At 43.3% G+C, this 16,338-nt stretch overlaps 1 protein-coding gene across 1 annotated transcript in view; it reads left to right on the top strand.

Annotated features, from left to right (window-relative positions):
- LOC124006611 (netrin receptor UNC5D-like) overlaps positions 1-16,338 on the top strand; it is an 86,942-nt gene that overhangs the window by 22,686 nt on the left and 47,918 nt on the right. The window contains exon 2 of the mRNA XM_046316664.1: positions 8,678-8,884. Within this exon, the coding sequence (XP_046172620.1) occupies positions 8,678-8,884 (207 nt within the window). The remainder of the gene's footprint in view (positions 1-8,677; positions 8,885-16,338) is intronic.

Genomic DNA, 16,338 nt, shown 5'->3' with positions numbered 1-16,338 from the left:
GGGCCTTGGTCAGGGAGGTGACCAAGAATCCAATATCTCACTCTGACAGAGCTCCAGAGTTCATCTGTGGAGATGGGAGAACCTTTCAGAACGACAACCATCTCAGCTACACTCTACCAGTCAGGCCTTTATGATAGAGTGGCCAGACAGAAGCCTCTCCTCAGTAAAAGGCACATAACAGCCCCACTTGGAGTTTGCCAAAAGTCACCTCAAGACTCTCAGAGCGTGAGAAACAACATTCTCTGTGTATCTGATATAATATATTGGTATATGGTGTTATGTAGTTTATTCTGCTTGGTCACCTTTATTTGGGCAATCCATGCTGTTCTCTGATAGACCATTCTTTGTGTAGGTCCTTCCGGGTTGTTGCTGTGACACGCGCACTGCATCAGCAGATTGTGTCTGCTCCAGAATGTTTGTGTGTGTGATAGAGCCATCACTCACCCCCATGGCAGTGACATCTTGTTTTCCTCTCACGCTGTGTGTGATGTATCTGTGGCCCCTTTGCGTTTTTGCCGGGGTGGCCCTTCGGTCATAGATCACCGTGGAAACGCTGCGTAGCGAGACGGGCGTGGCAGTCTCCCCTGACAGCGGCGGAGTGGATTGAGTGTGTGTGTGTGTGTGTGTGTGTGTCGGCTCTCTCAGCCCTCTGGTCTCACACAAACACAGACACAAATACACACTGACCATATGATTCACAGACACACACACACACACACACATACACTGACCACATGATTCGGATGACAGACACATACACGCTGACAACATGATTCACAGACACACACACACACTTACCACATGATTCGGTGTCAGTACGGCAGACTGGAGAGCCATGACACCAGCAGTCAAAGGGCTGAAGCCTAGCCACCTCTCCCTCTAACAGACACTATCAGACGCTGGCCCTAACCACAGACATATAATCAGATTACTTCTTTTTACTAGGTGATGTTCTAGCTATCAACTGACAGGAGAAGAGCAGCTGTAAATGGGTTGTTTATCCACATCTGATGACTGAGTCCTGAGGTCTATTAAAAAACAGAAGTCCTCACAAGGATAGTAAAACAAGTACAATATGAGACTTTTTTCCGGTCCCCAAAAGGAAAAGGGCTATTTTAGGCTTAGTGGTTAGGGTTAGAATTAGGGTTAGGGTTAGAATTAGGGTTAGGGTTAGAATTAGGGTTAGGGTAAGAATTTGGGTTATGGTTAGAATTAGGGTTAGGGTAAGAATTAGGGTTAGGGGTTAGAATTAGAGTTAGGGGTTAGAATTAGAGTTAGGGTAAGAATTAGGGTTAGGGGTTAGAATTAGGGTTAGGGGTTAGAATTAGAGTTAGGGGTTAGAATTAGAGTTAGGGGTTAGAATTAGGGTTAGGGGTTAGAATTAGGGTTAGGGGTTAGAATTAGGGTTAGGGTGTAACGGTGTTCTTCGTTTGTTGAAAGAAAGTCGGACCGAAATGCAGCGTGGTGGTTACTCATGTCTTTAATGAATGAATCGCGGTACATGAAATAACTGATACAAATACAAAACAACAAAACGGAACGTGAAACCTAATTACAGCCTATCTGGTGAAACTACACAGAGACAGGAACAATCACCCACGAAATACAAAGTGAAACCCAGGCTAACTAAATACGGTTCCCCATCAGAGACAACAAGAATCACCTCACTCTGATTGAGAACCGCCTCAGGCAGCCAATCCTATACTAGACACACCCCTAATCAACCACAATCCCAATGCCTACAAAAACCCCAATACGACAATACTATAACCCCATGTCACACCCTGGCCTGAACAAATAATTAAAGAAAACACAAAATACTAAGACCAAGGCGTGACATAGAGGTTAGAATTAGAGTTAGGGTTAGAATTAGGGTTAGGGTTAGGGGTTAGAATTAGAGTTAGTGGTTAGAATTAGAGTTAGGGGTTAGAATTAGAATTAGAGTTAGGGTTAGGGGTTAGAATTAGGGTTAGGCTAATAATTAGAGTTAGGGGTTAGAATTAGAGTTAGGGGTTAGAATTAGAATTAGAGTTAGGGGTTAGAATTAGATTTAGGGGTTAGAATTAGAGTTAGGGGTTAGAATTAGAATTAGAGTTAGGGGTTAGAATTAGAGTTTAGAATTAGAATTAGGGTTTGGGGTTAGAATTAGAGTTAGGGGTTAGAATTATAATTAGAGTTAGGGGTTAGGGGTTAGAATTAGAATTAGAGTTAGGGGTTAGAATTAGAGTTAGGGTTAGAATTAGGGTTAGAGTTAGAATTAGGGTTAGGGTTAGAGTTAGGGTTAGGGGTTACAATTAGGGTTAGAGTTAGGGGTTAGATTTTGAAATTGGAATTGGAATTTGGAATTGTTAGCTAGATTACTTGTTGGTTATTACTGCATTGTCGGAACTAGAAGCACAAGCATTTCGCTACACTCGCACTAACATCTGCTAACCATGTGTATGTGACAAATAACATTTGATTTGATTTGATTTTATAACTCACCTTACTGTGATTGATCAACTTGAAGAAAGGAGTTCAGTGACAGGTTGAAACTGAGTGGAAAACATGGTCCTTTTCGATGTTGTATCAAAGCCTAGCACATTGAAATGGACAGAGCTTTCTAACATGCTGACCACAAAATAAATGTACTCGTACATGTTATTCAGTCATTGCACTCGCACTGCTCACGCGCGCCAACGAGTGTCTGCGTTGCCAAGCGCTAAAATAGAAGTCAGGTTGTAATTGTGACGCTGAACGCGGTGCAAGTCCTGCCTCTCCCATCTCCTCATTGGTTTATAGAAGCATATGCCCACGTGCCACCTTCTAATTGTTTATAACCACGTGGGTGATTGAAAGATGAACTGAGGTTGGTCGGTCAGCTGTGGTAATACACCTGGTTTTGAAAGTTAAATGCCAATCGCCATATAAAGTCCACAGAAGAAAAGGACGGGACGGAGGAGAGATGACTAGAAACGATTCGGTTGACCATTTTATGTGTGGATTAATTGTCGGAGTAGAGGACCTTAAAATGACAACTCAATGTTTATATCTCAGGACAAATTAGCTAGCAACAGCAAGCTAGCTAAATAGGACAAATTAGCTAGAACTGCAAAGCTAGCTAGCTAACTTACCATAAATGTTTAATGCTTTTTGACCTGTCCCCAAATTAATATAATTGGTTCAGAGTTTGTTTTGATATTTCAACCTGCATGTCGTGATCGCGTTTGGTGATGGTGTGACAAAATTAATTTGCACACGATGGCATCCGGTTTGGGTATAGTGTAAGGTGATGACTAATTCAAAACACCGATACACATAATAGAGCTTATGCAAAAGCATAGGCCTATGTACAATATGAGCCCAAGCCCCCCGCAAAAAACGTAATTAATATAATGATCGTGCCGTTATACAATACATAGCCTACTGCATATTATGCATAGCAGAAATACATACAAGAAAACTGATTCAAGATATCTTTGGTACATAATTGGTCTAGCCTATACTCCAAAAATAAACCAATTCTATTAATCGCCTTTGAGTGTGGACTGTATTATTACGCACAATGGAGGGACTGCTACACACCAAACTTTCTATCCATGAGTCTCGGAGAGAAGGTATAGGCCTAGGCATTGCTTTTGGTTCATTGATTGTGCAGAGCGGCTTACAGAGTTAGCCTACAATTATAGTGAATTTGTATTTGATTTAGAATATCGTAGAAATAGGGACTTTTTAAATATTTTAATAATTAATAGGCTGACACATTACCTTTAGCTACATAATATCTCCCCACAGTGCGTTTCCATCTCCTCCTCTTTCTCCTTTACTTTCTCGAGACTAAAGATGACAAATAACTCTAAATCAAGCATATGGGACCTGTTTGAAATGATCACTTTCCTGCTCACTTCATATGCGCACTTGCTCCGGAATGGAAAAAATATCCTTTCTATTTATTCACTTCAATTAAAACAATATAACAAATAACGGGACTTAAAAGCATATTTGGTGCTGCTAAATGATCAAGCCTGGAGCCTATGGCATGGAGCATAGCCAGATAGGCTAACATACGGTACAATTAAATAGTTTTACTGTGATGGTGTTTATTATATTTATTTATTAGACTTTTTTTTAATGTAGATGTTCCAAAGGCGCACATCGGCGGCTTGTATGAGTGGAGGCCTAGAGATTCTGCAAGGGATTATGTTTATTAATGGTCAATTACCATGAGACCGGCAGTCTTTTGCATGACAATAACCGGCTGACAAAATGTCATGACCGCCACAGCCCTACAGTATGTGTGTGTATGTCTCTCTGTCAGTGTGTGGGTGTGTGCTGGCGTCGTAAGGTTTTGTCGCTATCCAAACACAATTAATGCATGTCACCTCTCCACGCACCAACAAATTGGAGTGCTCCAGGCAAGAGGAGATAGCTAGCCCAGGGGCCAGTCATTCTAGTCATTTCTAAATGAAAAGGATGTCTCTTTTGTTCAGTTCCACGAACCACAGAGGGAGAGAGCGTAGTGGTGTGGGTAGGAGAAAGGTAGCTGCCAGTGAGAGCTGTAATTTTCACAGCCAGAAATCGCGCACACAGACACAGGCAGAATATCAAACACATACACACACACGTTAGAAAATCAATTATACACACACACCAGGGCTTGACATTAACTTTTTTAGTTGGACTGATATTTTACTTGTCCGAAAGTTCAAGTCACAGAAAAGTATGTTGTATGATGCCAGCAGCCACTTCACAAAAGAAATTCATTATTATTACTGATAATGGGAGGCTGCTGGTCTCTGATCCCATGAATTATACAGTATCTCCTGACTTTGTAGCCTTGAGCAAGGCAATTAACCCCTTCCACAAAGTAAAATACTGCACTGATAGGCTACTGCATGAAACACGTGGTCGGTCAACCCTCCATCTGGAGAGCGACTGGGTGTGCAGGCTTTTGATCCAACCCTGCTCAAACGCACCAGATTAAGCTTATCAAGGCAATGTTGGGCAGCTGATTTCTTTTTACAGTGTGGTGTGTTCGAGCAGGGCTGGAGCAAAAGCCTGCACACCAGTTGCACTTCTGGACTCCTGGACTTGGAGGATGGTTGGCCACCATGCAACATTATAATTACAACCAAATACTTTTTGTCTTTTAAAATAATTCCCTCGCTCAATGAACCAGGGATCAAATTGCTAAGGCGGGCGATGTAGCTAAATAAGATGTTTATCTACACTGAACAAAAATATAAACGCAACATGTAAAGTGTTGATCCCATGTTTCATGAGCTGAAAAAAAAAGATCCCAGAAATTGTCCATAAGCAAAAACAGCTTATTTCTCTCATGTTTTGTGCACACATTTGTTTACATCCCTATTAGTGAGAATTTCTCCTTTCCAAGATAATCCATCCACCTGACAGGTGTGGCATATCAAGAAGCTGATTAAACAGCATAACCATTACACAGGTGTCACAAGTTTTGACGGAGAGCGCAATTGGCATGCTGACTGCAGGAACGTCCACGAGAACTGTTGCCAGAGAATTGAATGTTCATTTCTCTACCATAAGCCAACTCCAACACAATTTTAGAGAATTTGGCATTACGTCCAGCCGGCCTCAAACCGCAGATCTTGTGTATGGCGTCGTGTGGGCGAGCGGGTTGCTGATGTCAACGTTGTGAACAGAGTGCCCCATGGCGGAGGTGGGGTTGTGGTATGGGCAGGCACAAGCTACGGACAACGAACGCAATTGCGTTTTTATCGATGGAAATTTGAATGCACAGTGATACCGTGATGAGATCCTGAGGCCCGTTGCTCGTGCCATTCATCCGCCACCATCACCTCATGTTTCAGCATAATAATGCACGGCCCCATGTCTCAAGAATCTGAACACAAATCTGGGAAGCTGAAAATCTCCTACTTCTTCCATGGCCTGAATACTCACCAAACATGTCACCCATTGAGCATGTGCGGGATGCTCTGGATTGACTTGTATGACAGCATGTTCCGGTTCCCGCCAATATTCAGCAACTTCACACAGCCATGGAAGAGGAGTGGGACAACATTCCACAGGCCACAATCAACAGCCTGATCAACACTATGCAAAGGAGATGTGTCATGCAGCATGAGGCAAATGGTGGTCACACCAAATACGGACTGATTTTCTGATCCACGCCCTTACATTTTTTTTTAAGGTATCTGTGATTTACAGATGCATATCTGTATTCCCAGTCTTGTGAAATCCATAGATTGCGGCCTAATTTAGCTATGTCAATTGACTGATTTCCTTATATGAATTGTGACTCAGTAAAATCTTTGAAATGGTTATATTTCTATTTTTGTTCAGTATGTTTGTAAGGTAAAAATATCCAGTGTACATTGGAGATATTGACAGCATAGGAGTTACTGTTCAATTAGGCTATTCTAATGATATTTGTTTACTTTACATAGCTGGTATTATTTTATTGAACCTTTATTTAACTTTGAACCAATGAGTAGAGGAGAATCCTAGCCATCCGGAGGAGGCAGCATTGGTTTCATCCACTGTGTACCCATATCAACTGACTTTGAACCAATGAGTAGAGGAGAATCCTAGCCATCCGGAGGAGGCAGCATTGGTTTCATCCACTGTGTACCCATATCAAGTGACTTTGAACCAATGAGTAGAGGAGAATCCTAGCCATCCGGAGGAGGCAGCATTGGTTTCATCCACTGTGTACCCATATCAACTGACTTTGAACCAATGAGTAGAGGAGAATCCTAGCCATCCGGAGGAGGCAGCATTGGTTTCATCCACTGTGTACCCGTATCAACTGCGTGTCGGCCAATTGAGGTTTTACACGAGTACCGGCGGAAAGTTATTTTAGGATATTGGACATGGAAAGGACATTAATACATGCTAATAGCTAAGTAGTTAACTAGCGAGATAACCAGCAAAACTACACTATGTTTTGAGCTCTCTAGTTAGTCTGTTGTACATCGTTATTTTACCTGCTGCTCAAATGTTTCTCTCTCGCTCTCGCCTTCTCTCGCTCTCTGCTCTGGCAATGACCCACTGGCAGACTTTTCCAGGGTTTTCATTGCTGACCAAAAATAAGCTATAACTTGGCAAATATCTCAGTTACTAGCAATGAATATCAATAAATGTGCAGATGCGACTCGCTTTAATCTCAATAATGCATCTTGCGACTGCATGATTGAAAGGCCGCTCGTGTCTGTCAATGCAGGGCCTACAACAATTATACTCTGATGTGCTCTGCAGAGATTGGGAGGACAGTGTGCAACGCAATGCATCCGGAGGCCACTGATCCAACTATGATCGAAGTAGCCTAATTGTTTGATATTGCACATTCTTCTTGTCCCGGGCAAGAAAACCGTTAATGTCGAGCCATGCAACACACAGATACTCAAACACACAGCCAGAACATAGCAGACACATGTATTAATCGGTAGTCTTCCTCCTGCAGGAGGGCTTCTGTAGTGAGGTAGAGGGATTAGATGCTGGACGGACTTGGTTAACTATAATCCTGGAGATGGAGTTGGAGAATGCGTCCCCACTACCTATAAAAGAACATACACATAGGGTACGTTCAGCTCTTCAAACCTCTCGATCACATACACACACATACTCACATATTTATACATATTCACACACACTCTCACATTCACACACACTTACAGGTGTTTTCACATTTAGAAAACCCTTCACACATACACAAGCACACAAACCTCCCTAAATCTCCCTAAACCCCCTCAGACGACACACAGGCGAGGTTCCAGGACGAAAGCTGAGGGATTTAGTTTGAGTGTAATTACACCTGATAGGCTTCACATCCTTCATAACAAGCACCGGCTGCGACACACACACACACACACACACACACACACACACACACACACACACACACACACACACACACACACACACACACACACACACACACACACACACACACACACACACACACACACACACACACACACATACTGATTACTGTGTGAGTTCATTATTGTTGCCAAATCACTCCCTGAAATGAGCGGATTGTGAAGGGCTTGGCTTTCGAAAGATCAAAGAGTGTCAATGAAGTGGAGCCTGTCGTCATATTGAGGTGGTTAAGCAGCATCTATTGTGGGAGTGTTCTCTACGGGAATGTGGGAAGGCCTGGGTGTCATCGTCACTCAGACTCTCCTGATTCTTTATACATTGTTGCAGATGTTTTGTTGTGGATTAAGGTCTGTGGATTAGATGTTCTAAGTAATTGAGTTGCCTGTGGTGCACTTTTGAGATGTTGGGATATTAGCGATATTTGTGGAATGTTACTGATATCCTACTCTACTTTACCTTACTCTGCTCTACGGCAGGCGACAGGTAGCCTAGTGGTTAGAGCATTGGGCTAGTAACCAAAAGGTTTCTGGTTTGAGTCCCCGAGCTGACAAGGTAAAAATCTGTTGTTCTGCCCCTGAACAAGGCAATTAACCCACAATTCCCCAGTAGGCCATCATTGTAAATACGAGTTTGTTCTTAACTGTCCTGCCTAGTTAAAAAAAAAAAAAAAAATGTTTTTAAATACTCTTGCTCTCCTCTAACATTGTCCCGATCCCTGTGTCTCGCCAGGTTCCAGGATGCTCTGCAGCTTGGCCATTCAGTCATTCGACTTTATTCTACTGTGCTCTACTCTGTTTAATGTTATGTTCTTTGTCCCCAGGTTCCAGGAGTGATGCTCTGCAGCATGGCACATCAGGGACCCTCCCCCACTTCCTGCAGGAGCCCGATGATGCCTACATCATCAAGAGCAACCCCATCAAGCTCAAATGCCGGGCCCGCCCCGCCCTGCAGATCTTTTTCAAGTGCAATGGGGAGTGGGTACACCAGAGCCAGCACCAGTCTCAGGAACACACCGACCAGGGCACAGGTGAGACACACACTGACGTGACATAGGACCCCACACACACACACACACACACACACACACACTCACGTGCTAATTCAGGCTCACACACACACACACTCACGTGCTAATTCAGGCTCACACACACACACACACTCATGTGCTAATGCAGGCTCACACACACACACACTCACGTGCTAATGCAGGCTCATGCTCACACACACACACACTCACGTGCTAATGCAGGCTAATGCTCACACACACACACACTCACGTGCTAATGCAGGCTAATGCTCACACACACACACACTCACGTGCTAATGCAGGCTAATGCTCACACACACACACACTCACGTGCTAATGCAGGCTAATGCTCACACACACACACACTCACGTGCTAATGCAGGCTAATGCTCACACACACACACACTCACGTGCTAATGCAGGCTAATGCTCACACACACACACACACACACACTCACATGCTAATGCAGGCTAATGCTCACACATACACACTCACGTGCTAATGCAGGCTAATGCTCACACACACACACACACACACACTCACGTGCTAATGCAGGCTAATGCTCACACACACACACACTCACGTGCTAATGCAGGCTAATACTTCCTCTCTCTTTCTTTCTCTCTCTCTCCCTCCTTCTCTCTGTCTCTATCTCAGCAAACTCTCAAAACTTTAGCTCTATGCTACTCCCTACTGTGACATTATTGTATTATCTTATTCTTTTCCAACGTCCTGATAAAGGTGTGACGGACAATAGACTTACAGTGGTAACATGTTCAAAATCAACGGCAAAGTAACGCCGTTGTTCAGCGTTAAATCCTTTGTCATTAGACAGTCAGATCTCTCTTTCATCTGTGTTCTCACTTCTAGATGCCAGTCACACACGCACACACACACGCACACGCACGCACACACACACACGCACACGCACGCACACACACACGCACACACACACGCACACACGCACACACACACACACACACACACACACACACACACACACACACACACAAATACACACAAATGAAGGTCACCGTCATTGACTTTTGTTTGTGTTTTCTAATTGTAAGTCTAACAGCGTTGATTCTTCACTTTAGATAGACACACAGTACATACACACATGCATGCACACACCCGCACACACACACACAATCAGTGAATCAACACAGGACATTATCTTCCACACAGTTACAATCGAGCTCCTGCCGTCTCTATTGCCTGGTGTCTGCTTTTGCCGAGTTACCTCCCCATCTGGCTCCTTATCAGGATTCATATGTCTGATGTGTGCTTGTGTGGCTGTGCTTGTGTGGCTGTGCTTGTGTGGCTGTGCTTGTGTGGCTGTGCTTGTGTGTGGCTGTGCTTGTGTGTGGCTGTGCTTGTGTGTGGCTGTGCTTGTGTGTGCGCGTGCATGTATGCGTACCTACATGCGCCTGTGTGTGTGTGTGTGAACCTTAACAGTCCACCTGTGCCATGCAGAGGGCAATAAAACAGCAGCCTGGCTGGCTGCATCAGAGGCTTGGTTAATAGACAGAGCAGAGTATGAGGGTCTGGAGGCCTGGTTGACAGAAAACATGGGACTGTAAACACTTGGATGTGTCTGAGTGGATATTTGCATACAACGCACTGTGAAAGTGTAGACAGAAAAATGTTTAAAAAATATATAAACAAGAATAATTCAGAACAAGCAATATCACAAGGAGCAATGTCAGAGTCCAGAATATAAATACTTGGTGTGTATGGACAATATTTAAGTAGGACCAAGGTACAGTATGTGCAGCAGTAGTTAAATCGGTTGAGTTATGTTGAGAATACAGTATGTACATATAAAGTGATTCATCAATTAGCTTAATTTCTCAGAGCTCAAATAACATTTCAACAGAACAACATTGCAGGAATGCTACTCTTATCTGTTCTGTGAAGGTAGTACACAGCGTTGTACGAGATCTTAATTTTCTTGGCAATTTCTCGCATTCATTTCTCAGAACAAGAATAGACTGACGAGTTTCAGAAGAAAGTTCTTTGTTTCTGGCCATTTTGAGCCTGTAATCAAACCCACAAATGCTGATGCTCCAGATACTCTAGTCTAAAGAAGGCCAGTTTTATTGCTTCTTTAATCAGCACAACAGTTTTCAGCTGTGCTAACATACTTGCAAAAAGGTTTTCTAATGATCAATTAGCCTTTTAAAATTATGAACTTGGATTAGCTAACACAATGTGCCATTGGAACACAGGAGCGATGGTTGCTGATAATGGGCCTCTGTAGATATTCCATTAAAAAATCTGTCATTTCCAGCTACAATAGTCACAATAGTTCAAACCAACCAATATACATGAATATTCAGTAAAAATAAGTGCAGTGAGAGTTCATTCCTAACAGATCACATCATTGAAGTGTGTGTGTGTGTCAAATCAAATCAAACTTTATTTGTCACGTGCCCCAAATACAACAGGTAGACCTTACCGTGAAATGCTTACTTACAAGCCCTTAACCAACAGTGCAGTGTACCTGTGTGTGCGTGTCCCTGTGTGTACGTGTGTGCCTGTGTGTACGTGTGTGCCTGTGTGTACGTGTGTGCCTGTGTGTGTGTGTGTGTGTGTGTGTGTGTGTGTGTGTGTGTGTGTGTGTGTGTGTGTGTGTGTGTGTGTGTGTGTGTGTGTGTGTGTGTGTGTGTGTGTGTGTGTGTGTGTGTGTGTGTGTGTGTGTGTGTGTGTGCACGTACCTGATTGTGTGTGTATGCGTTTGCACGTGCGTGTGTGTGTGTATGCGAGTCTATGCATGGTTATATGTATAATAGCATGTAGGTGGCATCTTATTTCCCCTTTGTATGAATGTTTTAACCTCCTCCTGCAGATGCTGTGATGTTGTGTTGTCGCTAACAACAACACAATGCCTAGCGTGATTAGCATCAAGGCTAGGCCCTGATGCTGCGTGCAGTTTCTACCTTATAGGTAAACAGGCCACAGAAAACATGAAGCGTGAGTCTGATGGAGGTTGACAGTCGCGCTGCAACACTTCCCCTAAAAGCAAAGTGAAAGTCTTCTCCGCAGGGAACAAGTCTGACTGCAATCTGAACCCACTGTCAACTCTTCCTGCGGCGTGGGGTTAATGTTTCATTGTGTCTGTGGGGGGAGGGGAGGAGTGTATATGTGTGTGAGAGGGTTTACGCCTGCCTGTGTACGCCACACGTGTGCCTGAGAAAATATCTAGGCACACACACAGGGAGATAATAGCGGGCCACTGATTAAAGGATTATGGAACATCGCCAAGATGAACATTCCCCTTCCGTGTTCCAATCTCTCCTCTGCTATACCTTCCATGTTTAATCTCCACTTCCGTGTTCCAGTCTCTCCTCTGCTATACCTTCCATGTTCAATCTCCACTTCCGTGTTCGAAAATCCATGTTTCTCCAGAAATCCCATGTTTCTCTATATTCCCTAAGCGTTCATGCACTGAGAGCACAACATACTTCAAGCTCAGTTTACAGGCGATTGAATAGAACAAGGTGCAAAGAGTAAAATGCCGCAGCAACAACATGAAAGTTACAGTTCTGAGGATGTTCATATGGCAGCACATTTCTCCTCCTCTCATTCATTTATCCCTCTACAAGTTCCCCTCAGTCTTTTGATGTTGCAGATCAGAACAGTCTTAGACGCAAAGTTGGTAGGATTGCTTGTGTAATCGTTGCTTACCAGATTGAGCTTCCATAGCAGAATGCTGTGACGCTGATAAACTTAACCCAGGAGGTTTTAGGAATGGTATCAGTTCTGTTCAGGTACAGTATTATAGAGGATCACTCCTACTGGATTTGGAGAGGGAGTAACTATGTTGGAAATATTATAAGGTACTCAGACGAGGTAGCAGAATTTGGTCCATAAAGCATTAGGAATAAACCCAAAAGTGCAGCTCTTAGGCCTGATTCCAAACCCATGTCTGGACTTGAAAGAATGGCTGTCAACAAAGATAACGAGTGACCATGTTGCTGATATCTATCTTATCTATCTATCTGCAAGGAAAGGGTAAGGGACCTATGGAGAGGAGACAGGCATTGGTTTGGAATTGGGTCTTTGCATGTGGGAATGGAGACAGGTGTATTTCAGGCCATGGTCCCAGATATACATTGGTATTTGAGTGGAGAAATGGTTGAGTAGGTTGAGAGACATGGAGAGAAAGAATGAAAGGAGAGGAAGGAAAGGAGAAGGGAGGTTATTTGTCCCTGGCGGTATCTTTGACTGGGAGACAGTTGATACCCAGATGAAGATGGCGAGATAAAGAGAGATGGAAAATTGAGAGAGGGGGAAGGATAGAATATCTGTTCCACTGCTCCCTATGATGGAAAGATGGCAGTGATAGTCGAAGAGGGAGAAGAGAAAAGAAGGAGGGAGGGGAAGCAGAGGACAAGAGGAGAGGCTATCAGTTCCCCCAACGTCTTTGTTGAAGAGATATTTGAGGAGAGGGGGAGAGAGAGGCAGGAGGAGAGAGGAAGGGAGAGAGGGCTCTCTGTTTCTGTGGAGGTCCATCATTTTGTATGAGGATCACAGTCGACCTGCAGAGACATCATCTACCTCCCACCAGGCAGGGGCTCAGAGAGAGAGAGAGAGAGAGAGAGAGCGAGCGAGGCAGAGGATGAATACTCAGTCATCAAGAGGAGCAGAGAGCGAGAAGATGAGAGATATGGATACAGAGATACAGAGATACAGACACAGTAGCAGAAGTAATACTCCACTACGGAGACAGAGAGACAGAAAAATATCATTGAGAAGTAAACAAGGAAGGAGCAAGAGCGACTTTAGGCTTAACAGGGTTATAATAACCCCCTGCAGTTAAAGTCAATTTCTGCTCCAGTGTGTTTTGATCAATACAAGTCTGTTTCCGTTTTGCATTGGTGGCATCTCAATTGGGGAGTCTCAATCCACTAAGTCCGCCGATGACGGCCGTTGGCCTGTGCAATGGCTGGGAGCTGCAGTAGAGTGGTTATTGTGAGACGAGTGGTTTCTGTCACACACAAAAAGAAAAGAACGGTTTGAGCTACAAAACTATTATGTCTCCATTCTGAAAAACGTAGACTCTCACAAACACGCACTGTTGTCGGTTTTGCTCTTTGCCAACCCAAGGACGCCCATGTCCCAACTCCATACAAAATGACTGGAGATGAATAGGGGTTTTTCCACATAAAAGAATAGGGGTTATTCCACATAAAAGAATAGGGGTTATTCCACATAAAATAATAGGGGTTATTCCACATAAAAGAATAGGGGTTATTCCACATAAAAGAATAGGGGTTATTCCACATAAAAGAATAGGGGTTATTCCACATAAAATAATAGGGGTTATTCCACATAAAATAATAGGGGTTATTCCACATAAAATAATAGGGGTTATTCCACATAAAAGAATAGGGGTTATTCCACATAAAAGAATAGGGGTTATTCCACATAAAAGAATAGGGGTTATTCCACATGAAAGAATAAGGGTTATTCGACATAAAAGAATAGGGGTTTTTCCACATAAAAGAATAGGGGTTATTCCACATAAAGATTGTCCCTGATGTTTTCCTGAGCTTTCCTCATAGAAAATGATTTGTATCGGTCCCATTATGGTCTCTGTGAGGGCACGGGAGGCGCCAATGGGGCCATCTCCATTTTGAAGTAGTCCATGATCTTCTTCTACTACTACTATGAGTTGGTATACAAACTGAAAGGGTCCGTACTGCCACCTGGAGTTTGTTGTTCGAACAGGTATGAAGCCAAGGTTGGCTATTTACTTTCCCCTGCATTAATGTAATCTTTGCTCACAAGCATAATTCATTCGCTGATCCCTCCTGATGACCCGGATGAAATGAGATAATCCTAATTTCACCAAGTTTAATATGGTGAAAGTCTTCAATGGCGCTGCCCATGCTAAAATGGACTTGTAGGCCCTAGAGTCCTCTATCTATCTCTATGGCTTTTCCTATGTCTCTCAGATGCATTGTTAGAACCTTCAAAACATACTTTTTTTTTTTTTTTAATTGCCTTTTATTTGTTTGTTCTTCAATGTGTTTCTATGTACTAGTAGCAGTAATCATTTGTACGTATTGTTTTCTACCTACAGATGCCATATCTTAATTTGAGTGAGGAAAGCAGGAAAATAATCCTGCAGCAACAGGAAATGTGAATTGTTATGTGGATTATAATTAATGTACATTTTTGTTCATACATTTTATGTTAGGACAAATCATGTCTGATCATTTTAAAGTGGACATTACACATTTTAGAAGCCTTTTAAAACCTCAAATACACAAGTTTGCATTTCCTGCTATACAGGGAAAATTCCTACAAAAACAGAATGATCCAATTAAGATATGGCATCTGTACAGGGGTCCTAAAATACATCATCAAATAGCTAGATGGTCCATTTTATTAATATCCAAACAATTCTACATGTTAAGTTAGTAGATGTCTTATAAAAGGGTATTTGACCTACAGGGTTATGACTACTACTCACAAGCTTATTTACATGTGGGTTAATCAGACAATGTGGAGACGCCATGAACACGCGTGACTTCCAGCGTTTTAAATGGCTGAATTATCATGCCTTAATGCATGCGTCCCTTTGGTTCTGGAATGAAAGTGTGACACACAGCTGGGATCAGACTGAAGATGTTGCTGGGAGCATGTTCCAATGTTCCACTTGTCTGCTAGGGTTCGTCTCGTGTCTGGCCCTCAGCCAGCCAGCCCCCCCCATGTCACATCGCACAAACGTTTCCCTGAAGCAGCGTTCAGAAACAGAAAATGAGTCATACGCTCCCCCCTGAAGCTACCCGCCTGTCGCAGCGACCCCTAACCACGCCACGTTGACAACAAGCCTCGCCTGTGTCTACGTCCATGTGCACGTCTGCCTCGTGAGCATCTTTAGTGTCTACGAAGAAATAGCATTTGATCATGACGCTAAGTATGACAGAGACATCCAGGGCCGAGCGGAGCACTCACACACACAAACACTAAACCAAAAACACACACACACACACACACACAAACACTAAACCAAACATACACACACACACAAACACTAAACCAAACATACACACACACACAAACACTAAACCAAACATACACGCACGCACACGCACACACACACACACACACACACACACACACACACACACACACACACACACACACACACACACACACACACACACACACACACACACACACTAAACCAAACAAACACACACACACACACACACACACACACACACACACACACAAACACTAAACCAAACATACACACACACACACACACACACACAAACACTAAACCAAACATACACGCACGCACGCACGCACACACACACACACACACACACACAAAACACTAAACCAAACATACACGCACGCACACACACACACACACACACACACACACACACACACACACACACACACACACACACACACACACACACACACA

Source organism: Oncorhynchus gorbuscha, linkage group LG20 (assembly GCF_021184085.1).
Source record: "Oncorhynchus gorbuscha isolate QuinsamMale2020 ecotype Even-year linkage group LG20, OgorEven_v1.0, whole genome shotgun sequence".
Lineage (NCBI taxonomy): Eukaryota > Metazoa > Chordata > Actinopteri > Salmoniformes > Salmonidae > Oncorhynchus > Oncorhynchus gorbuscha.
The sequence above is the reverse complement of the archived record's forward strand: the minus strand, read 5'-3'. Positions and strand labels throughout refer to the sequence as shown.